At 41.6% G+C, this 25,607-nt stretch overlaps 1 protein-coding gene across 3 annotated transcripts in view; it reads left to right on the top strand.

The window, feature by feature from the left end:
• The window catches only part of LOC102076433 (PH, RCC1 and FYVE domains-containing protein 1), a 301,646-nt gene that overhangs the window by 33,749 nt on the left and 242,290 nt on the right, over nt 1–25,607 (top strand). For all 3 annotated transcript variants that reach the window (XR_003222400.1, XM_025911970.1, XM_005457517.4), the window contains exons 3-4: nt 15,882–15,924; nt 17,395–17,629. Coding sequence is in view for 2 of the 3 variants with exons in the window: in XM_025911970.1 (XP_025767755.1) it covers nt 15,882–15,924; nt 17,395–17,629 (278 nt within the window). In the remaining variant the exon portion in view is untranslated. The remainder of the gene's footprint in view (nt 1–15,881; nt 15,925–17,394; nt 17,630–25,607) is intronic.

Genomic DNA, 25,607 nt, shown 5'->3' with positions numbered 1-25,607 from the left:
TGTATCGGGGTTATGAGCAGACGGCTTGCATCACCACATATTTGATTGTTGGTTAGGAAAATGTGCTGCCTTCAACCTTGCAGGGGTCTTTAACCTTTCAGAGTGGTATGCAATCTTGGTTGATTTTTATTGGTTTATTTTCACCTCTTTCAATCCCCACCTATTTTCCCTCTCTCCTTCTCTACCTCTTTTTAATAGCTCCTGGTATTGTCTTGGTCCTTGCTGACAACAAAGGGGATAAATGCAATGCCTACTGTAAGTCCCTGTGGTTAGGCCTTGGACATGACACGTGTCAGCCTATGATAAATTGGCTGTGTGTCTGTTCAATTTCAAATGCAAAGCTCTAGAGAGAGAGGAAGAGAGAAGGAGAAAAGAACATGATGGAGAATTGGGTGAGAGAGAGAGAGCGCGAGGAAGAGAGCGAGGGATGCCGGCATATTTCTGGCACAGGGAGAGAAGGATGCCTCAGATGCTGGATGTTAGTGTGTGGGGTACAGATAAGGCATTGCACAAGTTTTGGAGTGGGATGCTCACATCCCAGGGTTTGGGAGGTGAAATCTTGGCAGTGGGACAGGTGCTAGACAGAGGAGGATGAGTTAGAGGAGAGGGGAGAGAGAAAGACAGGGCATGAAAGATGAGAGAGCTCTTTTCACAATGCTGATGAATCACTTTTCGCTGATGTGTCCACAAGCAGTAAAAACAAATTAGCTTCACCTAACTCTCCCTACTTTGCTGGTATACTTGCGGGGCTAATTGTTTATTTCTGCATTTCTGTCCTTGACTTCTTTTGTACTTTGCAATAGCGAAAATGGTGTTGGACACCCCGCTTCCAGGAGGATGCCTGGCTAATAATCTGCCTCTGCTAATCAGTGCAGCTGGGTTGGGAGAGTTGGCGCACTGACACCAGGCAGCCACGCAGAGTGTTGGGGAAGAGGCAAGGATGTGAGCCAAATCCAGCTTGTATCTCCCAAGCAGAGCTTCATAGAAGAAGGGGGGGAGTGCTGGGTGCCGAGAGGAGAAAGAGGCTTCCTATACCTTAGGATGCCTCCTTGATGCCGTTACGGGAAAAGTGGAAAGATTGGCGCTTTTCATAACAATTGGCCTATGAGGTGACAAAGCCGATATTATGCTAATGTCAGCCTAATCACAGAGAGAGCGATATCTTCTTGAAACCTTTGGCACAGCACTGCCCTCACAAATATCTCATGGTCTCTCAGATTGCCCCCTCATCTTACACCCACCCCTACCCCTAGAGCCTATGTCTCCCTTTATTTCTAGCTACACCTTGAAAAATCACATTTTTGTCAGTCTTCCTTTTTCTTCCGAATGTTACTTTGATTTGGCTCCTTTCTCTTGTCCATGCAATCTTGATACACCACTGGCTACACGTCATTATGACCTTTAAATGCCATTTTCAGGTGTGCTGAGGCGCCTCACTGCTAATGTGCATATTTGATAAGAAGTTTGTCTGTCCTTGAATCTAAGTAGATTGATACATGTTTATTATTCCACTGTCAACCCATAAACCTCAACCCTTTTGCTGCAAAGTGAGGAAATAACTGAATGTGAGATGTCTATGGCCTTCTCTGCACTGCTACTGTCTTGGACTTGCTAGTTTCCCTCCCTCTATTCAGTTTATAAAAGAGGAATAAAATAAGACAAGTCAACAAGACTAAAAGACAAAACCCTGAGAAAACATTTAAAACTGAGCACACTTTAAATTGAGAAAGTTAAATATGGGTAAAAAAATATTTTAGGTGCAGTATGAAACCATTAATTATATCCTCATTAATGAAATCATGTTTTAAATGTGCAACACTTTTGCACCCCGCAAAATGTTGCAAACACACACCATGTCAAATAGCTTTGCAGAGTTTATTTGACCTTAGCAACACTAGCATCAGTAGTTTTGGCTTCTTTCATGCTAGCATCCACAACTCTGTGTATAATGTGGTTACACATCGCTTCAGTTGCTTGGGTTTATTCTAGTTTATTCTGAAAAGCCTGACATACAGCTGCTCTTCTTTTTTTATACATCAGAGCACTGCAGAACAATGCAGGTTAGAATGCCTGTCACCTGTTTACTGCCCCAATCTCTCAACTTCCTCACAGAGAGAATGAGAGAGAGGCAGGCACAGCCATCTGTCAGGGGGGCGGCCCGACGGTGGTGGCTGGATTATTATTAATAAAGTAAGAATAGTCAGCAGCAGCAACAACATTTAGACACACCCATTAACTTTCATGTCGCACACTGTGGATTCATGTGTAACTCTAACATCTCTCTGTGAACTGGTGGCTGCTGTTGCCTTGCATTCAAAATACCTGTATTAGGATAGCAGTCCACACGTTTGCATTCAGTTAAGTTTTGTAATACAAAACAGTTTGCTAGTTTGTGAGGTGCATGTGAAATTTATGATGGGGTTTAATGATAATGTTGATCTTCTTGACAACAATAAAAATGAATAAAGTGAGCGGAACAGACTGAGGAATTTATCTTATCAGGTTAATCATATAAGTTTACCAATGGGGAAATTATTTGCAGTTGGAAACAAGGTGATAAATTGCACAATATTGCAGTATATGGTTCTGCAGTACTCAGCATGCCGCAAAATGTGATTCTGACCTTCACCTGTTAGTGCTGTGTTCAGTGAAGAACCTCTATTCTTCCCTTATTTAACCGTTTTACCTGCCATTAGGCAAAAAGAGGTGAATTACTGTGTGACTTTGTGTACTTTTAGTGTGTAATAATATAAAGTCTTGTTGCTCTTTAAAAAACCCCAAAGGAAAACGCAAAAAAGGTGTTAATGGTAGCATCTGTTATCAGAGTGTTGGTTTTTTGAAGCATTCTTTATGCATCAGAACTTTAATTTTTGTCATCTGTAAGCCTGAAACTATCCAACCATGCTTCAAATAATTTAGGATAATTCATTGTCATTACTCTTTTTAGATTGTGGTATTCAGTCTTTAGGCAAACTGCTCTAATCTGGAGGTTCAGGGAGATTACAAAGCAAAAAGAATATCTGAGCAGGCACAATAGCTTCTCCTCTCTACGCCAGCTCAGATGAGGAGAGACAGATTAATCGGCTACCAACTTCTGAAATCCAATAATAATGGGTGCAATTCACATGTAAGACTGCTTTTTGTGCATCTACACGACAGATTAAATTATTTTTAGCCTGGAAGGAAAGGATCTCCATTGTGTTTCCCTTTATGCAAAATAATCATGTCCATTTACCTTTTAGCAAAGTGGTCACGTGATCTGTATATGCTTGCTTTATGCTTTAGATTAACAGATTTCATAAGAAGTTTGTCCGTCCTCTAATCTTGCAAGATATCCAAAAAAGTCTTAGTATAATAAACTGGAAGAAAGGTATAACGGAGTCGAAGGAGAAAAATAGGAGAACAGAAAGAAAGGTTCAACACTGTGACTGTGCTGAGCCAGGAACTGTTTTTTCCTTGTGATCTATCCACGGCTGAACTCTCTGACACCTCATCTGCCGTGCTGACGAGACGTCGCTGTGGCTTAATTGAAGTGGGTTTGTCTCATCCCTTCTCTCCCATGATCCTCTTCTCTATGGGTCAGTGAGAGGTGGGGGGAACCCCCTTGAGTACACGGCATTGGTGGGATTGCTATTTGCCTCCTGCCGCCCCTCCGAGAGGATGTTAGATTGAAGTTATTTTATGCTTGGCTTACCTCTCTCTTCCACTCTTCTGCATCGTATCTTCTGCTCTTCTCTTCCTTTATCTTTTCTTTCTCTGCTCAAGCGCCCCCCCCGGTCCATTCTTAAAACCTCTCATGCAGCAAGAAGGGAGGAAGGCATCCGTTACACTGTGAAACTACTGTGATTTTATGGAGGTCCTGTAGTTGAATAGGTATACTTTTCCCAGTGGAGCTCAATTGTGTTTGAAATGGCTATCATTTCTTTTTTGGTCTCAAATGCAGTGAATGTGTTTTCAGAATGGGCAAAGATCTAAGGATGTGGAAAAGTGCCTCCTTGGCTCACTTTGTAAAGAGCAGGTCCTGGAGAGCCACTATGCAGCACTCTGACCTGCAACAGCCTGTTACACATTTTGCCATCAGAATTGTGGCGTTTGTTATATAATGTGTATAATGTGTTGAGTTTTTTTTTCTTCAGTTCTCAGTAATGTTAAGACACAGCTTTGGTTACTGTACTTGAACACTTAAAAGAACATTATGTGTTGCTGGAGGATGAGTGCAGGCATATGTATAGTTTATCCTGTGTGAGTGCGTGGCTCTGTAGGTTTGTGTGTCTATATGTGTGTTCTGGACTCAAGCCTGTTTGTAGCTCTAAGTGTTGTGCGCATTAGGGGAATGAGGGTAATGATGTGAGAGGCAGTTGTGTTTTGTGCCAGGGCGACCCTGCGGCTCACACCCCATTCCCAGCCCAATGTGTTTCTGATTCTCTCCATCCCTCATCACCAGTCAGCTTCTTCTGACAGCAACCGCATTCATATAAAGTTAACCCACAAGCGCGTGCACATACTTATACACATTTATGTTATATCGCTACTTGGGCTCAGACGTTTGCAGTAAACACAGAGCGTGCACACATACCGCACCTCATATACAGTCACTTCAAAGTGCATATCAAGATATGCATACACACACTTGAATGTTTTAGGCCGCACAATGAAATGATCACTCCATCTAACTTATCTGATCCCCCCTGCCCCCCTCCACACACACACACACACACACACACACACACACACACACACACACACACACACACACACACACACACACACACACGTGCAAGCATGGAGCAATATGCAGCCTCTTTCCAAGGCTGAAATGGTTGACTCATTGCATAAGTAGAGGTCAACCCTGATTCACCGTTTAGATGCAAACGTGTTGGGAGACTCACAATCTCCCATATAGATGTATTCCAAGAACCTGTCAGAGACATGCTTCTGCATATTGATTCCTCTGTTGTCTTTGTGATTATAAAGATGTCCAACATTACCTGTATTTCCCACCTGCGTCGGTGGGTGGCTGAGACACAAGGCAAATATATGAGAGAACTTTCTTCAGCAATGCTTACCTTTATGGTTCAACGCAGTAATTGGCCTAGGGTGAACATACCCGCTCGACACTGGCAGTAATGTATTTGAGAAGATATTGAAAAAGCTGATGAGGGAGACACAAGATGTGTTGTAGAATACAAAAGCTAATAATGGTGGGGATTTTGATGAATGGATCTCCAAATGTATACTGATATCGGTCTAAATTGCATTCTTTTGCTCACAGTTTTTCGTGTTTTTAATTTATACATTTCCTCATTGACTATGCAAGGTGCATTTCCCATAGAAGGGAACAGTTCACTTTGTGCGCAGGGTAGAACTTGCACAAGTCGTACTGTCGTTCAGTGCGTAGATAAATGTCCACGGAGTTCCGATAACACTAGGGAACCTTCCAGTACTCGCATCACACATATACACAGTAAATGTGTCTAAGAGTCATGGACTCGATGCTCACGCAATGTGCTTTTGAGTACATACATATCATTTTATTGCTGCATATATCACCCCCATACTGAGACATCTGAAAAGAGAGCATGATCTATACCAAAACATTAATCATCATTCATTGTATGTTAATAAATTCAGAATTTCTCCATTTACCATGCGGACGTCCATGCGTGCTGGAAATGCAACCTTTCCAGAGCTCATAAATCACACACACTGAGTCATCTGACAAAGTACCCCAAACACAGGCTGAGGCGCTGCGATCCCTAGGGCACAAACACACGCCATCTAATGTGGCGGATTCAGAGCGGGGACCACAGCTTTCTCTCGCCCCTTGACTACACTCCACTGCCAACCCCCTAACAACAAGAACCATTCGTCGCGATATGAACAAATAACGAAATCAGAGGGGAATGTGGGGTGTCTGTGGCCTTCTCTGCAGTGGTTTTGGGTCCCACAAAGTACCCTCTCTGTCTCTGTCTTGCACTTGCTAGTTCACTTTTTCCTTTTTTCCTCGCTTATTCTAAGGGTCAAGTCCGTGGGCAAACAACAACACTTACACCCAGAGGCTTGGTTAGTGTTGTGTTCAGTGAAGAACCGCTCCCTCTCATACTTTACCACAGGAACCATATAGAGTATAAGCTGTTTTTAGAGCACTTGTTTTTTGCAGAAGAACTATTCAATTGTTCTTCAAATATTTAGGATAATACGGTGGTATTTCGCTTTAGAACACAAGGTGTGGAGGGTAACACGTTTGATAAAAGTGTTTTAGATTATGTTATTCAGTCTTTAGATAAACTGCTCTAATCTGGAGGTTCAGGGAGATTACAAAGCAAAAGGGAAATCTTAGCAGATACAATAGCTTCTCCTCTGTACACCAGCTCAGATGAGGAGAAACAGATTAATCGGCTAACAACTTCTGAAAACCAGTAATAATAGGTACAATTCAGACTGCTATTTATGCATCTACATGCCAGATTAAATTATTTTTAGCCTCCAGGGAAAGGATCTCCATTGTGCTTCTCTTTATGCAAAATAATCATGTCCCTTTACCTTTTAGCAAAGCGGTCACATGATCTCTGTGCTGTATATGCTTGCTTTATGCTTCAGATTAACAGATTAAAGGCTTTGTTGTAAGTGAATAGACACAAACAGCTGCCCAATGAAAGTCGTCAAAAAAGGGTTCGAGTCAGTGTTACAGCTGCGATGTACTGTATACATTATGAAGGAGACCTTCTATTGTGCGATTAGGAAGATAATGTCATCACATGTTAATGACCAGAGTGTTTACAGTGTGCAAAACGAGTGCCCTCTGATATGCAAAGCACTTCCGCTGAGAACCTACTGTATATACGGAAAACTAGTGAAAAAATAGAGACGCGAGACTGTGCGGTGTAAAACAGACAGCATTATTTATCCCCTTTTTTTCTTTTCTCTCATTTTCCTCCTTTTACCCCCCTTTGGGTCTCTGGATCCTTTCCCATCTCTCGTCTGTTGCCCAGGCCTATCCCTGGCTCCCTGGAGACAGGAGGACGAGTGGTTATTTCTGACTTTGGAAGATGGTCGTGACTAATTGATTCGACATCTGATGGAATGTGTGTAACGTCTCTTTTCCCCCCACTGCTCCAGCCTTGCCACTTGCTCAGATGAGCAGAAACCATTAATGTATTGTGCATATATTTATGTACTGTACGGCTGTGTTTGATATGAGAAATGTGTTTATGCCAGCACTGTCTGTGTTTCTCTGTAAAACCGTCATCGCCTTGTCCCTGGTAATCTAAATTATTACTGGACTGTTTGATGTTATACTTAGAGAAAAGAAATTCTGTATACCAGTCCATTCCCATTGGTCTTATAACAATGGATTATGTGGCTAACACTCAAAATACTCCCACTTATGTTATCTGTTAGATCACTTTGTATTGTTTTTACATGTTCTTGAGATGTTGAACCACATAAACACAATTGATCCCAAAGGTGCTTTATTGTTTGGGAGGCATCTAATTCATTTATTGAAGTTTTGTTTTCTCTCTCTCGCTCTGTCTCTCCCTACTGTCTTCCTGGCCCTCTGTCTGTGTCTTTCTGCTGTAGTTTTGGGTAGAGTCCAGACACCTAATGAGTTGACTCTGATGGGCTAAGTCCCACAGGTCTTGAAGCTTGGCAAGCTGATGTTGATGGCCACTCTAAGGTACCTAATAGATCTAATCATTTAGCTGATTGGTCCAAGTAATCAGTCTCTGGTGGGCACACAGGGGATGAACAATGGCCACTTTCCACTCTGTTTCCTCAATAGGCTGGTAGGCTGTGAGTAGGTACTGTTGTGTTGTGCACAGAAATGCTGGTGTATGTATTGTATGCTGAAGTCAGTGGAGTGTTGATCTGTTAAAATGCCCCGGTGACTAAAAAGTTTGGGGTTGCTTTTGTTTTCTTTGCTCATCCAAAGTTTCTGTTTATGAGCCAAATATTTCATTTAATCTTGATGCCTAGAATATATAGTTGTCCTTCAAGCCCACATGAAGTAGATAATATTTTGCATGTAATTTTAATGAGCAGTGTAAAGCATATTATAGTGTAACAGCATTTTACGTCTTCAAAGGCCTGCAAAGCAAGATGCAGTGAAGCTTTTTTTACGAGGAGGACACATTCAGTATATTGTCTGGATGTGGAGAAGGCCACTAGGGAATGATCAAGTGTGCATCCCATCGACCCGCATCCTCTTCCCCATTACCCTGACATTTCATCCCTACATTTAATTCCAGGCCTTTCTAAAGAGCAGGTAATAGTGCAGAGGGGTACAGGGACCCAGAATTAAGCAGTTTTACACCGAAGGGTAATTTGGTGTGATAAATGTGCCGTCGCTGGTAACTAATAATACATATTTTAAGTAGCAGCGGCACAGCTCTGCGGCCCAGTAAAGGTAGCATCATTATTAATGTGGGAGTCGCTGCGTGTTTTAGTCAGGGTTACGGCACCAAGGTCAGAGCTACGTTTCACTGAATTAAAAGCCATTTTGAGCTATGGCACTCCTAATCAACTCAGACCTAAAGGTGCATAGCTCAGTTATAATGAGGCACCAATGAATTTAAATAAACAGCAAGATCTAGTGATTTATAAAGGCAATGTGCTATCCTTATAGCTCGTTAGCCATGACGGATACTCTTTATTCTCTGGGCCTCTTTACCCACAGGACCCCAAGCTTTTAACCAAGTAATGTCTGCCTCTATTGTCAGCGGATACGCATTCGGAGCAGGACACTTATCCCCGTCATTATGAAAAGTGGAGATACAATACAAGAGTAATGGTAATGTATGCCATCCAAATAGGTGATTTTTCTCCTCCCCTCCTTCCGTTTTTTTGCGAATGTAAAAACTACCCCGGAGTTTTAGGCCCATGAATTCATCATCATATTTTCTCAAAGGGGTTTTCATATATCCTGAAAGGAAGCATAATCCTTGATAGTAGAAATGTTTTGCATTTAAAGGGGTGCTTCTCGTCGGGGAATTGATGGTGATGTTCGGGTGGGGGGGCTGAAGAGAAAGGAAAGTTCTAGTTTTTAAAGTGATCACTTATATAAATTATAATATTTTCATGAGTGAAAGCAGTCAGTAGCTTATTTCAAGTACTTTGCAATAATACAAAGTTTTCCAGTCAATGTGCACCATTAATATGCGGATTAGGAACTTTCTACAATAATGATGTTTAATACTCCCCAGTCTCCACATTTTAGCAATTCGTTCTTAAGCATTTTCCTGTCTATTAGCAAGACAAACCCACCCCCCAACATTTTTTTTCTTTTCCAATATTGATCTGGCCCATTGCAATCAAAGATACTCACCTTGATTATCTTAATACAATGAGCCAGGGAGGATAGTTAGTACTTCAGCTGGGGCCAGAGGGGGCAGTGAGGCGTGCAGATGTAGCTGCCTCTGGCAGCCACTGTGCTGCTCCTGTTGGAGCATGCCAGGGTATTTGCCACTTCATCAGGTTCTTTGTTGTCTGCCTCTCTTTTGTGTTTCCCTTTAAATATTTTTTAAGCAAAGCCATGGCTACAGTCTTCTTAATACACCTTATTCAGGGGCCTTTTTGAGAAATCAACTGTTTGGTTGGTTTTCTTCATCTTTGACTCTGGTGTATCCTCACCTTATGTCTAATACTTTATCATTGTGCATTTTAATCTACTTAACCTCCTAAAGATACATTTAATATGACAATTGATGTAAGGTAAAGACTGGCGTTTTACCAGTAAGAGTAACCGTTTCACCTGCGCATGAGCCTGATATGCCATGCACTTTTTTTTATGTGCAGTACCTGAGGCCGGTCTGAATTTAAATTGACATAAAATATTTTCATTTTCCAAAGGACAAAAGTGTTGACTCGCCTCCAAAATACACTTGTTTGATTTCCCATGTGAACATAGTACACAGTGACACCCATAGCTTTCACCATTCAGAAACTCACTCACTCAGCCTCTCACTGTGCTCCGCATTTCAGAGTAATTTTCACTCCTGACACCACGGCTCTGCCTACCTGCCAATTTCTGCCTCGGTTCCTGAATGGGTGATTTGTAAAGCCATGTTCACCTCAACACTCAGAAGATTTACTCAGGAGTGAGCTTGCCAGGTATTTGAGCTGTCAGTTTGCTCTGTGTTCACAAACTTGCTGAAGGGAAAGTAATAGCCATACTCAGCCAGTTGACTCAGCCGGTTAAGTTGCTTTTGGAGATATAGTGGAATACATTTAGATTTCAGCTACTAATGCTGGCATTATTTAATTAGAATGAAGAACATTAGCTAGCTTTCTGACACATGTAGCTGATGATCTTTCTTTTTTTATCCAAAAAAACATTACATGTAAATGCAAATAAGCTACCTTTAATCATTAAGTTAAATGAAAGCCTAAAAAAACTGTTATCCAAACAATACCAATTTCTTTAGTGCTTGCATAAATACAGTATGGCAGCTCAACTTGTGTTTTTGATTTGGCTACACATCTTCCTGGCTTTTCTTTCCCTGCCTGTGCTCCTGCCTTTCCTTTCCACATGATTTGTAAACAAGATGTAGTTGTTTTTGGGGCTGGAGGTCGTTGATTTGTCTGCTTCTCCCCGTAGGTCATTAAGGTCACCATAGCCCCGAAAGCATCAAGCTTAGAAAATGAGAAGCCCGCTCGGCTCTCCCGCTGGCGACCGGGAGCACCCCTTGCCCGCGCCCGCCCTGATGATTAATGCCACCCCCGTCCAGCCACAAACCTTTCTGCCTCAGATAATGCCAGGCAGCAAGCGCGGCTGACACTTTTAATGTATAATTAAGTAGAAAAAGTCAGCACTGGCTATGCAAATTTTTTAAAATGATAAATGACGCTGTACAGCAGCAGGGATTGATTTGGTGTAAATGAAACTAATTAAGGAAATGTCAAACATAATTAATAAAACAGGTTTAAGCTGCAAAACATTGTCAATTGAATGAATGAGGAGGCATTGGCTCCCATTGTTCAGGCTTTATTTAGGTCTTGTGTTTAGCTTGTTCCCTGCTCCAGAATGCTCTCTCCCCTCCTCACTCCCTCCGCCACCAATTCCCTGAGAGGGGGAAAATAAATTTGCTTGTCTCTCCACTGACTGTAGAAATTAATTGCTGAAATCTTGTCCCATCCAAGTGTTACATTCACACGCAGGACATTAACATAACTAATTTGAAAGAGCTCAAATGACTGCATAATGGAGCTCCGTCACCATGCATGACAGTCGCTGGTCATACCAAATTAGCTTGGCTTTATAATTGAAAAATTTCCCCCTCCTTTCTTATTTTTACATCATCTTCCCTCCACTTTTTTCACATACTTTTTCACGTCTTCCTTGCTCCCTGCCCTTCCGTCGTATCTTTCCTTCTTGTTCAGTTTTCCTGATAAGAACAAAGGTTTTATAATTTACAAAAAGAGTGCTTGACCTATAATTAGAGAAGAGGAGTGAGGGGAGAGGAGGGGGAGTACCAAGTGGTGGCGGCAGAGTCAGATCCTTAGTCCTGGTAATGATGCTGGAGACCTTGTGGCCCCCAGGGAGGCAGAAGAATAATGGGATGGGCTATTTTTATGGGGGAGCAAAGCAATGGGCCACCAGCCGCTGGGATGCCGGTGCCTGCGTATGGTGCAGAGCAGCAGGGGCTAGCAAGGGGCTAGTGGGGGGCAAAGGAGGGTGAATACTCAACCTGCCAGATTGCCCGCTCTCAGCCCAGCCCATCAGTTCTGTTTGTCAGCCTGATGCACCGCTGTCGGCCTCCGTGCCCCCATGCCAGCCACAGACAGAGAGAATGTATGTGTGGGTGGCTGGGTGGGTTAGGGTGGGGGTGAAAACATCTGCCACTCAGAGGAGAACAGAGGGCTTAAAGATACAAGGTGAGGGACATAAAACAGTAAAGAGATGCATTTTCCTGAGCACGTGTATTAATTATGAAGACCTGAATTTAAATACTACTTTGCAAAGACATTTTTTAGCCTTTGAAACGGGTTGGATGAAGCGCTCTGTGTATGTAAGGATCTGACTGAAACTGTTAAACTAACCAAATAATCAACTTTTATAATCTAAAGTTTTTCTGTTTTCTAAAACTAAAATACATTTTAGCTGTAGATGCTTTTTTAGTGTTGTTTACTGTTTGACCCAAACCTGGTGATAACAGATATCTTTAATAATGCGCCTGTGTGCCGAACAACACAGCAGACCTACAGCTGCCAATATTTTTTTTGTGCTTCGGTTCAACATACTCTAACCACTGCTATTTATCATACTCCCACGTTACAATTCTCAAGAGTTGGAGTAGCAAAAGAAACAAAAACAGAAAAACAAAAAGTAAGAGAACAAAAGGATACAATAAAACACAAAACTGCAAAATAAAATAGGCGCAGTCTTTATTCCCATTGCATTTTCACTCTCATCTTTATTTCATTATTCCACCAAGAATTCTTATCCCGGCTAAAAGTAAAGCTCGACTGTTTTTATATTTTTTTTTTTTAAATACGTAAAAAGTTAAAGCTCTTCTGTAAACCCTCAGACACTCAAGTGAAATATATTTGATAAATTTTGCTTAAAGTTTCTGTATTGTTTTTGAAACTTGTAAGTAATAGATCCAGCAGTACAATACATGATAGTATATTATATATAAGATGGGAAATGACAGACCGGGCCGCAGGTCTAACACAGGCAACCAGACAAAATGATATATTTAGAATAAATAACAAGTTAACCGAATGAGCACATCCATGGTAGAAAACCGGGGAGATTTGAACTCATATATACATATGTCTATATAACCATATACAATATCCTTTGTAGCTAGGATTAATTTCAAACTTATATCATTTGTGGAGGAAAAAAAGCTGAGGTGAGACAAACAAATAATTAGTTTTAGGTGTTTTAACATTTTATGACACGTTTCGTAACATCACAATGTTAAAACTGCCACAATCCTAATATTCTCTCAAAACTAATATTTTACACTGGTGTTCAAAAAAGTGAAATATCCATTCACCGTCTTCTTCCACTTATCCAATTCAGGGCTGCACAGGCTGGAACCAATCCACGTCTGTGGCCACGATAGGTCCAGTCCTGCTTTTGTCACAGGAAACTAGATCAGCCAATTAAAATCTGTTCCCAAAATTTAGAGGTGAAATGCATAACATTATTGCATGTATGTGATGATTTATAAGATGAAATTAGCTCATACTCTACTTCTAGCTACATGGGTATGCTCTGCAAGAGAGTATGAGTATGTAAAGTTGTGGCAACAAACTTACACATCTTGCAATCAAAAAGTTCAGAGGCTGTTATTGCTGCACACACACTGACCTAACCTGCATGTCGAGGATCATTGCTGATGATGAGCTTGCTCTCAGAAACCAAAGAGCAGTCTTGAGAGGAAGAGTCTGCGGTCTCTGCCATGAGAACTTGTCAGAAGCACGAGCAAGAGCATCATTTTCTTTGACATTCATAGGATTGTGCACTGTGAGTTTGTCCTCCAGGCTGTCAAAGCTGAGTTACACTGTAACATCTTAAAGCGTCTTAGGGAGAACATTCGCTACACACAACCCGAACTGTGGTGCATGTCAATAATAGCCTGCCGAAAAGGCACGTTTTAATTCATACACACAAAGTACATATTTTTCTATACTGCCAAGTTAAATGTAACCCATTTACATGAACGCATAATTTAATTTTAAAATTAGACACTTAAAAGACAAAAACATATATAATATATGTAATTGTAAATATTAATACACATATTAAAAATGTCTTCATAATAGTGACATTTCTAAGGCGAGTGGCTTTCCACCATAATGTATGAGCGAATGGTTAAATGACAGTATTTGTGTATTTAATGTAAATGATAAAACATTATATTACATGGAACATATGCAGAAAACATAATAAAAAAACATCATGCTTCATGTTTACTAGACTCATAATTGCTACAGTTATGTTTTATAAAAAATGGTAAAACATAGAATGAGAGTTTAAAAAAAGATTTGCTATTTGAGGCAAAGGGAAATTCTCTTCTTTTAATTTTATGTATTGTTAAAACATGGTCCTTTAATTAATTTCATTTAATTAATTTTGTTTATATTATTAATGCGAGCACTGAAAATGTACATAGACCAGTATTGAGCAGCACTTCATAAATATTGTGGTTGGTCCATTGAGCAGTATGTCCTGAATCTAGCTAGAGGAGGTAATTTCACATGAATTATTACCTAATGCACTTGAAAGGTTATAAAATGTCTGCATATTAAAAGTGCAGTTTATTTCTGCTGCCCAACTTGAATATAAAGTTACAGTCTATTTGTTGATTGCTTGATCTTAGTTTGTAGCAAACCAGCCAAAGTAGTGGAGCAATTCTGCATTGTATGCTAGAGTAGCACATAAACACGCAGATGACTGTATAAATGATGATGTACATAATCATATTTGCAGCTAATTTCTGTAAACACATATCTGAATATTAAGAATCAGAATCTAGAAACTGGAAGCTTTGTGGGTTAATGCTGAGGAATTGTGTTTGGGTTGGTTTTGGATGTAGGTGTACAGTTTGGAGTGGAGTAAAACTGAGGAACACAACTTTTTTTTTTAAATGTATCTAAACTCTAAACAGTAAGAGGCTCATGGAATAGGTAGTCAGTTATCCTTTATCCAGAAATCTGCTGGCCAAAACACTGGCTGTGGTTGAGTCAACAGATCTTCGCCAATGGTTTAATGAGCTTGACTAGTAGAAAACTTTGATTCGTGAATGTGTACTATATTCTGCAGAAAATCTACCCATAGTCTGAAGATGTAGTATATTAACATCAGTCAAAGTAAAGAAAAGTGTGTGCTCTACAGTTGTTTGATTAGAAACTGGTTAATTAGGGACAATATCTACATATCTGTGCAACATAGGTGGAAAAAAGGCGTTGCATTCTGGCAAAAGGAGCAATCCCTCAAATGTTTTGAACATTTTCCTCAAAGTTTCCCAAGTGATATTTCACTTTTCATGTTATTTTCTTTTTTCCCCACATTTGCCTGTGACTCTTTCATACAACCCGATCCTTAAAATGCCAAGGGTCACGTGTCAAACATATGCAGCACGGATTGCAATTTATTACCCCACATTTGCCTGATAATTTTTCTCTTTTGACAAGCTTAGGTAAATCATAAAGCCTACTCTATAATGTATGAGGGCTCCGCTGGCTTGATGAGTAAAGTCTGTTGCTATTGGCTGTTACCCCTGTGGTGTTTGAGTTCCCATAAGACCAATAAGACTTGTCTGTATTCTAGCGTGACTCGAATCACTGCAGGAACAGGTAAGGTCCAGGTATTTATAGTAACTATATGCAAATGGATGAGTGCCATGTTGGACTCTTAGTGCGGAGGTGACAGTTAAATACATGTACATAGAAGGAGAAATATATAGGCTTCGCCCTCTCTTTGAGACAAGTCTAATCAGTTAGGATTGCCTCCTCTCCTCATTTCATTTGAATATATTCAGCTTGGACTTATTCTAAGGAAGTGTCTCCCATGTATATTATTCCTTCCCGCTGAAGGCTCATTATTTTACAGCAGGGTGTGTGAGAGGCGGCCCCAGTCTCTGAACTCTCTGTCGAGGCTGTATTAATCAAACTTCACGCAGCGGGAAAGGGTCCACCCGCTGACATGGCACTGCTCACTCTACACTTGAGGACAAAAGGGAAAACACACAACCTGAGCCGTTACTGTGAAACATCTGCAGCTTTTAAGCATTACCACTTGTCATTATTTCAACAGCAGTAGCCACATGCGAGTCCAAAGATGTCTCAAAGAATTTGAAACGACTGTTGACGCGTTTCGGCCGTCATGTCATATAATAACGTTGTCCTCTTCTTCCTTTTCACTACAGTGGATAACAAGATCTTTGCATGGGGAAATGGCACCAGTGGACAGTAAGTAAATGTCAGAAGTAACGTTATATGTCTTGCTTTGACGGTGTGTGAAGGATGAGGATGAGTAGTGATACTTTGGGGAACTACTCAGCTGTCCGTGAAGCTATCAGTTTGTTCTGCCCACTGGCCATTCAAACGTCTTATTGTTTTCTGCCGGTGTACTGTATGGCTGTATATTAATCGGACGAAAGAGGCTAGCTGACAGACAAACAAACTCAGACATAGTTATAAACAAACAGAAGTTGTTTATCTTTTGATGAGCTTCCTTGTTAAAACTTCTCCAGCCAGGAGCCAGTCTGGCTCTAATGACATTTAAGGGCATGGGGACTACAGTGATTCAGTGGCCCTCAAGTACTCAAACAGCTGCATGGCAGACCTCAGAGAAATACATAAAAGGAACAAAGGCATCACTTCTCACTCTCTCATCATTTCCCATTGTCCCTTAGTCTCCTTCTCTCAATCTCCATTTCTCTGTCTGCGGTTCTCTCTCTACTGATGATGCTTTGACCTGTCTAAGCAGGTCGGGGCTCTCTAGTGGGGCGCTTATAGTTGGAGGAGCCTATAGTTGGAGCTCCGCAACACCCACTTGCAGGGCAAAGGGTGAGCATCTGTGTTACACAACTGGCACTCTGATATCTGAAAATTCCTCAGCTCTCCTGTGTGTCTCACTGGAGGCGAGAGAGGAGAAGAGTACGAGGGAGCTGTGTAAATTTAAACTGGCAAACTTTCTGATGGAAATAGCTGTGACCCCAGAGTGGTCTTGTCTTGAGTTGAAGCATTGTTGTAATCAATACAGGCTCTCGTGGGGATGACGGGCGAGGACCTTTCGTTCCCCGTTTGTGGAAATAATGGAGAAGACTGTTTGTTATTTTTCCCAGACATGCCGCAAACTAGCAGATATGGCCGGGGCATTGCAGGTTATGACGCTGGCTCAGGGAAACAAATACAAAGAGGAGCATTTTATCAAGAAGCAAACAGCAGAGCTCCGTTTGAAGCTGCTGGGAGCTCATAGGTCACAGGGGTGCTGGGGCTGCGTTTGACCAGCTCATCTTGAAACAGGGGCTTGGATGTTCTTTGTTCACTCGCACTAGGCATGCAGAAGCAGAAACACAAGTCTCGGCTCTGGCCTGTGTAAAGTCATTTGTGCAGCTTCAAATTAAGTTGGGTTCAGTTATTTCCCCGGAATGTAAAACTGACCTCACTGAAACATGCTTATTAGGCGACTCTTGTTTGGTTAGAAGAAAAATAGCACAAAGGTAAAATTATAGTATCGTTGTAGTAGTGCAAGTAAAAGCCGTATCTGTTGGTGTCTTTTGTTATGTTGAAATAAAATAGAAAGCACAAGGCAAAAACAGTGTTAAAGAAAATAAACTTTTAAAGTGTAAACAGCAGAATATAAAGAATATTGAATGATTGCAGAAGAAGAAAAAGCCTAAAGGTATTTTCTGTTTGATTTTTTGTTTTTCCTAGGTTGGGTAATGGAGAGAGGGCAGTAAAAAACCAGCCAGTCGAAGTCAAATTGCCACAGGAACTAAACGTCAGAGGAAGTCACCTAGATGGGAATTTCGCCAATGTAGTTGGTATAGCCTGTGGAAGCCGACACTCCTTCATATGGACTGAAACTGGGCAGGTCTACAGTTTTGGGAACAACTTTTATGCTCAGCTAGGTTATGACTTCCAGAGGGCTGACTTCAAAGAGAACCAGGTATGAAGATTATGGTTTCTTTACAGTTATGCACAAATCATTACCCAATCCATCACTACTCCCAGTGGCTTCTGATTATCTTAAAGTTTTTTGGGTCATATTTACATAAACGCAATATAGAAAAATAAAGAGCCGGGAAAGAAGGTTTAGGCTAACACAGCTAGGAATGTTGAGAAGCATATTGGGCAAAAATCTAAGAAGTATTGAGAGGAAGAGTTTCAATCCAGAAAGAGGTTCACAGTGTTTGTGTAATTGCTCTCACTGATGGAAGAGGGAGACAAAATTTACAAGCTGCTGATGCAAAATTAATATGATTTTTTAATGACCCCTTTAAACATCCACACAGTCTCTTAGCTATAATATTAGTTTTTAATTCACTGATGGGAGTAGGGGCAGGTCTACGTGATGGATACCTCAAGAGCCTGGATAGCTTCTTGTTAGTTGCCTCTCAAGCTTTGTCCTTACATGGCTTACTATACAGTAGCATGCTGCTGAACCACACAAATCCTAAATTAAGTGCTGTGGAATTGAAATTGGCTCTCCTGTGAAGTGTTCCACTTGCATTGGAGCTTAATTTTGCCTACTCATATCATTTGATTCAGTCCCTCAGTCCCTCTTTTGCTCGCTGCAGCCCATCGCTCCCTCTTCCTTCTCATGCAAAATAAGCCCATTTACCACAATGTGACAGTGTCTAGGTGAATGATTGCCACTCAGCACTTGATATATGGGTATGTGCTGCTGTGTGCATGTGTGCTGGATATATTATATTTCCAACATATTCTCCCAGTATTTTCAGTAACATTAGTGCGTCATACAATATGTGAAGCTTTTTAGGCTCATTTTTGTAATGGGTGGATTTAAAAATAGATTAATATGTTTGTACTTCATTCTACTCTATTACTTGGCCCAAATATTGTTGCCTGTTTTGTCATTACTGAAAGGCCTGCTTTCAAAGTCAGTTGTTTAAGGCAAATATCCAAGAGAGAGGGTCCTTTCAGTTCATATGAGACAGGCCTCATACATGAGGGCAAAAAGTAGCCAGCCGCCAAGCAGTATGTCAAGGCTCACGGGCATAAGCTCTTACCTGTTCTCAATGACAAAGGCCATTTGGATCTGCATGACTGCTCCCACTTCTAAAATCTTGCTACTAAAGAAAAACATGGGCCCCAGTGGTATGACTATCCCAGACTCATATGTTCATCTCTCTAGGCTTACTTGTGGCCTCTGATTGCCCCAGGTAGAGACCCAAACCTGGCCCTGTCCGTTACATACCAGCTCCCACTTCTTTCATCCCTTTGCCTTTCTGTACACACTCTCCTTCTGAAGGACCAGACAGGCCGCTCCATCTCCAGCTGTCCTCCAGTCTCCTGACTATATGATACTGGCTATTGTTGTAAAGAATCTATAGGCTGGAACTGCCTGCTTCACCCCTAAGGCTCAGTTTCTCCTTTTAGTCTGAAATGGAGTGGTAGCAAAGCGCAGAGATCTAAGAAACACTATATTCTGTTCTTTACTGGCCCAGTGATAAGGTATTGGGATTCCGCTCACACCTGCGAGCCCTTTGTTCAGGCCCGCTATGGCGTTTCACCTGCACCAGACAAGGTTAGACAGATCGCCTATTTAATGGTTTGATTGACATTATTTTAATGTAACACCGTGGGGAGCGATACGTCTTTGAACAGAAAAGAAAGTTAATCTTATATTTTTCCAGTCCTCCCCCCATTAGAACAATGACATTGTCATTTTCTTGGGATTGTGTTTGCACATAGGACATTCTGAGGGTGCCTTATATAAACATTATAATAAAAACATGCAGTAGGTATTGTGGTAGCTTTTTTTTTAGTATCAAGCCTGCATCATATACCATACATCTAGTTCTTTTTTTCTGTTTATTGATTTTTTTTCTCCCTCTGAACACTGCATAGCTTAGTTTCTAAGTAGGCTAACACCTTCTAGCTGAAAATGTACCACCCATTCAATGCATTTCTACAAAAGTAAGCAAAAAGCGACCAGGGGAGCAAGAAAATAAACTCTGTTCCTAAGTGTGACACGTGTGCAGCTTGAGCTTGGCACGGCATCCGTGTTCAGCCTGGCTGCGCACAACTTGTTTGAATGTCATATTTATCCCTGTGTTTTGTCAGAAAATTAACTTCCTGTGAGTTTGCGGCAGAGCCGAGCATATGGCCACAGCTCTCTGGAGATGACAGCCTAGCGGAGCGGGAGCTCGCCGGTGCCGCTGCCCTGCTCTGGCGGCAGATGCTCCGGGCTTCTCCGCGATTAAGTGGAGATCATCACTGTTTTCTTTGAGCACCGCTGTGCCTTGTACTCTGAAGTGTTCAGTTAATCACTGCCTGCCTCCCTGCCTTTTCCACGCAAGCTGCCAAAGCACTCATTAAGTTTGAATCTCCCTCTTACTGCTCGCTTGCTCACCGGCTCGATATATTGTGTGACTGAATCTTAGCAGTCACCCTTTCTGAGGGTTTGTTGCACCTGTTTGCATGAAGGATTGTAAAAAGGCAGTATTTTTTGTCTGAGTAGTGTATGTGATTCCATCTCTAGCCATGGTTCATTTGTTGTGTATCTTGTGTATATAAGAAAAAGCCACTCTTTAAGTTACCGAATGTTTCCTTTAGCTTGTGAATACTGATGTGCTCTGTTTTTCCCCAAGTGCCAAAATACTCCTTCACAGGGCTCTGAGGGAAGTGAAGTCTGTTCCACAGTTGTGTTTTTTCTCATTGAGAAACACTGATAGTCACATTTACAGCTGTCAAACGCGACTCTGTTATCCACTGAGTATGCTGAATTTATAGAATCAGAGCGCAGGTATAATGTAAATCATAACATTAAAATAAAATAAAAAACTGAGCATTTGCTAACTCCCACCGCCTCCCAGGCCAAGTATCTCACATCCAGTTGCATCTCCTACACAAACAGCCATGTATTGTTATTGTGAAACATTGTGACACGCTTTAACCCTGATTGATCTTGATCTCCGACACAAATAATAATGTGATTACAGGCTTTTCTCTGCCTCTGTCTTCGCTGCAGTGGAAAATAACATTAGAACTATCCTTTCATGTTAATCGCCTTGGTTGGAAGTGTACCTCAGTGCACCAATAGGCCTCAGTAATGCCTCCTTTCTTCTAAAAAAAACCATCCAAAATAACCTATTTGCAGCACACCCACACACACGTTGCTTAGCTCTGTAACACTGTTATTCTGCACCTATCAAAGCCTGGCTTGCTTGTCCTGGTGCGGTGATCATTCCCCCCACAATAGCGGGATGGCATTACTGCGCTTTTGAAAGCATTTGCATGGAAAAGCAATAACATGCACCTTGTAAATAAAGGAATTGATCCTGTTCATCTCAGGTTGGATTTCCTGGATAAAGCTGTGGAAAATGGATCCCTGTATCGTATCGTGTCAATATACCCACTCTGTTTCCTCATCCTCAAGTTTACTCTGGAGTAGGAATCTTCTTCTTAATCTCGTCTGTCAGGCTGTCAGGCAGACACAGAGAAATGTTTGCGATTCCCTCTGCTACACTGGTTACTTGGCAGACAGCTGATTAGTGCCAGTTTGCCTCGTTCCCAGTATGCAGATACCCAGATAGAAAGCTGGCCCCATTCATTGAGTCCAAGTACCAAAATAGCAATTGCTGTTCTCAATCAACTATGAAGAAATGGGTTTGCATTGTTGGAAGAGGTTGATTTGAGACTTTTTGAAGAGGCTCTTGAAATTACTTTCAAATCAGCCCGAGCTGACAGACAGCTGGTCGAGCATCATGCTGCTGTGTGCGGTCAGCAATAAAGAATAATGTTGTTTTTTTCTTTTCTTTCTTTTCTTTTTTTAAAATCATAACTCATACTATATGAGCATTACGCCTTTGCACCCTCTGGGCCCGCGCATTGTTATTCGTCACAATAGACGTTTATCTCCTCTACTTAGATTTAAATGTATTCACAACTGTACAAATTGCCGCTGTGCTCTTGGCAAGGTACAACTAATTTTTAGACGAGGAAATTCCTTGTCAGGAGCAGCCAAGGGAGAAGGTGTCAGATTGATACCACAAGTACACTAACGGCTGTGCGGGAGCATAAGCGTTTGCTGCGCTTCGGTGGCGGTGCGTTTGATTTCAACACTGACCACCGGTGATGCCAACCCTGTAGTCCTTATATGAGCTGCCTCTTGAGACATAAACATAGACAGCCCTCCCCCACATCTCACTCAAACTGATGCTGCTGAAGTAAAGAGACAGAGAGAGGAAGAAAGTGAGACACTGCCAGACAATAAAGCCGTTGTAGAGTATATACTTTACTTGCTTGCCTATTGTTACACTGCGGTAAGTGGGAACTCAGTGTGGGTGTACAGTGACCTCAGCTACTCTACCCATCTCCCCTAGGAGGACCTCAAAGGGCACTCGTTCAGTTCCTTATTGCACGCCCTGGGCTTTGCTGCAAAATGAGAGACAACAAAGAAAAAAGAAAAAAGAAAAAAGAAAAAGAAAGGGAACCGAGGGAGGTAGTCTCAACTTTACAGGAAGGCTAACCTGTGCCTTTGGAAATCCTGCATCTTTTTAAAAGTGCCTGTCTTCCTGACTCTTAACGGTATCTGACAGAGTTTTTCGGGGCTGGAAGTGCTCAGTATGATGACTTCTGTTGCACTCTGGAAATATTCTTTTTACCATTAGATGTTATGCAAAGCTTACCCTTAAAATGTGTATTGTCTTCTCAGTGTGAATGAGAGGATATGGTGTTTGTGACCTTGTTTCAGTTTGAATCATGTGTCCCGCTGTTTCCCCAATATGCCCCTAGTGTATGTAATGCTGAAAGCACATTTAGTATCAATAATTCTGTACATTTCCTTCTGGAAAACTAATTCTCATAATAGGATTTTGTCAATGTGATTTGAATAATGATCTCAAAACATCCCATTTTAGGCTACTTAACTAAATAGAATATTACTGATTGCAATACTTATCCATGGTAGGGGTTTTGGTAACCTTCTTTTCTGTTTCTTGCCAACAGCCAATTTTCTCTCAATTAAAGCATGATATTAGCACTCAGTAGGGCATAAACAGAAATAACCGTACACTGCTGAATATCACGCCTTGATTATGAGCTTAAGAGTGGGTGTACAGATGGATTCTGTTTCTATACTCCTATTAGAGAGCTGCTGTTTATATGTGTGTGCATATGTGTCTGTGTGAGAGAAATGGAGAGTGAATCGCTGCCTGCATGTGCAGGAGTGTGTGTCTTTGGCAGCAGGAAAAGCTGGAAGTTTTCAGCTCTCTCCTGTTAAAACCTCTGGAAAGGGAGGGCAGAGGTAAAAAAAAGAAAAAAAGAAAAAGTCACAGGTATAGTAAGAAGGAAAAGTGTATTATTACATTGAGAGCCAGTCAGTGGCAATGCCAGTTGGCCAAAGTTAGCAGGAAGCTGTCCTAGTAAATGGCAGCAGCTGCTCGCAGTTCGAGAGAGCATGTCCCAGTCAGAGGAGAAAAGCGATGGCATCTACATTAATACTACCTTAATGGCCCATCTGGCGCTCCGTAGGGTCCCTGGCTGCGCCACCGACTCATAGGCGTTTGACAGGCAGTCTCCAGCGCACCAGACGCGCATGGCATGCCAAATGGCTGGGAGACGCCTCCGTGGCGCACAGATCTGTCAAACTCTCTGACGCTGTAGTCACACAGGCAAGGGAAGTTAAGGCAAGTTTTCACACGTGATTGGTTCTTGACATGGATGGGGAGAGGGAGGGGGCAGGAGGAGAATGACTGGCTTGTCTGTCTCTCTTTCCTCCACAGCCTCCTTAAATGCAAACACACATATGTGCACACTCACAGGGCATGCACACATAATCACTCACACCCTCACACGTATGCGCACACTCTCCATACTAGATGCTAAGTTGCCATGACCAGATTAAACCTCAATGAGAAAGCCAGGTTAAGATTAGCCAGTGGTGGATTCACTGTGCTCTGATGGCAAATGGAGATAACAAATATTATTTTCGCTGCAAGTCACAGCCTCTCTCTGTAAACAAATGCTGGAACTAATTGCTTCATTGGAAGAAATTGTGGAAGGTCTTATCAAAACACCACAGGGGTTTCGGGCTATAATTGGCATAATTGGTTGACACAGCAGGCTGTAGTCCATGATGTGGCACAGTGATGCACTTTATGGGGAATGACTGATCATGGCTTTAGGACTATAGATTGCCCTTCTAGATACTTAAACATACGGTATGAGAAGTGGTTAGTTAACATGCAAAAGCAGGACCTGAGCGCTAAACGATTTTGTCATATCTTCACCTCAAGACTGAGCTTTATGCCATAAACCAAGAATATACAGTTTAAAGGGTTAATGGGAAACCTCAGTCCCTTTTACCACTGCATGATCTCAGCTGAATTCCAACTCTACCCCATGTGCTTGGCCTTTACATCAGCTCAGTTGAGCTGCACAATACTGACACAGTGGTTTCTCTGCAAGCAGGCCACATTCTGCATTACACATTGGCTCAGATCACTGCAGAAGACTGTATCACACTGCTGCGGGGAAACTATGGCTTCTTTCTGTATGAGTAAACTGCACCAGAAAAAAGTACAGCTGGAGTACTTTAAAATATTTGCCACCATTCTTTCTCACACTTTTTCTTAAGGACATTTAGAGAGATAGCAGCAGTTCAAAAATGGAACGGAAGGTTCTTTAGAAAATACATTTCAAATGGCTTATCCAGTAGGTAGCCCCAGAGGACACCTCAGGGATAAAACTTGGCAAGAAAGGAAGATAGAGGGGAAAAGAGTGGAATTGGAAAGAAGACACAGCCGTGACTAAAACAGTAGAAATATAAAGGGAAAAGGTATCCTCTTAACCTGCCTCCTCTTCAGAGGAATCACAGTGCTCCGTATCAGCATTCGCTCTCTGAACATTTTGCTGTGTTCTGTGTTTATAGAAAAAGCGTAGATCTGCTGATGTCTCTTGCCTGAGAGTGTCTCAACGTTAGGCAGCCAGTGCAGGTGATTTCAAAATGACTATCTCCACGTCACACACTGTTCCAGTTTAGATTCACTGTTTTATATTTCTTGTTACCAATGTTGATCTTGTTTGTTTGTTTTTTTTTCAAGTAAATCGGTGTATTGTGCGTGATTATAGTAAAAGTAGGAGTGGGCTGCATTTTCTGTCAGCTCAGCTCCATCTGTAACACACTGACCTTGAATTCTTTGTCTTTTTTTACAAACATTCACTGAGACTCAAGGATGAACTGAGAGTCTATAACATTTACAGTGTCCAATAGGATCAAATGATGACGTAAAGACATTTTGTACAGTGTGCAAAAGTCTTGGGCCACCTCTCACTTCATTTTGCTTCTAACGAGCCAGACTTTCTTGTAATGTTATAAAGTGGTGTTGAATAAACGTTCTCTAGGTTTTCTGAAGGACTTTTGTTTTGTCTTTGGATACTGACTGCTTTTTCAGTCATTTTCACACCAGTCCTTGTACCTGACCATTTTCAGAAGAACGATTTTGTTTGTTAAGCCACTGACCTATGAATCATGCAAGCATAAAAAGGCACCTTTTATGCCAGTTTTACTGGTATATACCCAGATGATTGCATAGCTGTAAGCCAAAAACTTCCCATATCATGGTATGGTATGGTGTGCCATGTATCCTTAAAAACTTGAGGAAACAGGACAAAGAGAGGACAAAAGAAGAAGTGGCAAACCTAAAAAAAAATATCTACAGCAGATGAACTGTATCAGTGACATGACATGAGCATCCCAATTTCATGTCCTTAAGAAATAGGAAAACATCCATCAAAGATCGGACACAAAACTTGAGAGATGCATCAGAAGCTTCAGTTGATTCTGATCTACTGTTCATAGAAGCCTCAGGGCTGAGTTGTGGCAAATTACACAAAAACTAGACTGAAAATCAGTGGAAATGGGTCTTATGGAGTGATGCGTCATCAGAGAGTCGGGA

This window comes from Oreochromis niloticus, linkage group LG12 (assembly GCF_001858045.2).
Source record: "Oreochromis niloticus isolate F11D_XX linkage group LG12, O_niloticus_UMD_NMBU, whole genome shotgun sequence".
In the NCBI taxonomy this organism is placed as follows: Eukaryota; Metazoa; Chordata; class Actinopteri; order Cichliformes; family Cichlidae; genus Oreochromis; species Oreochromis niloticus.
This window is presented reverse-complemented; position numbering and strand designations above follow the sequence as displayed.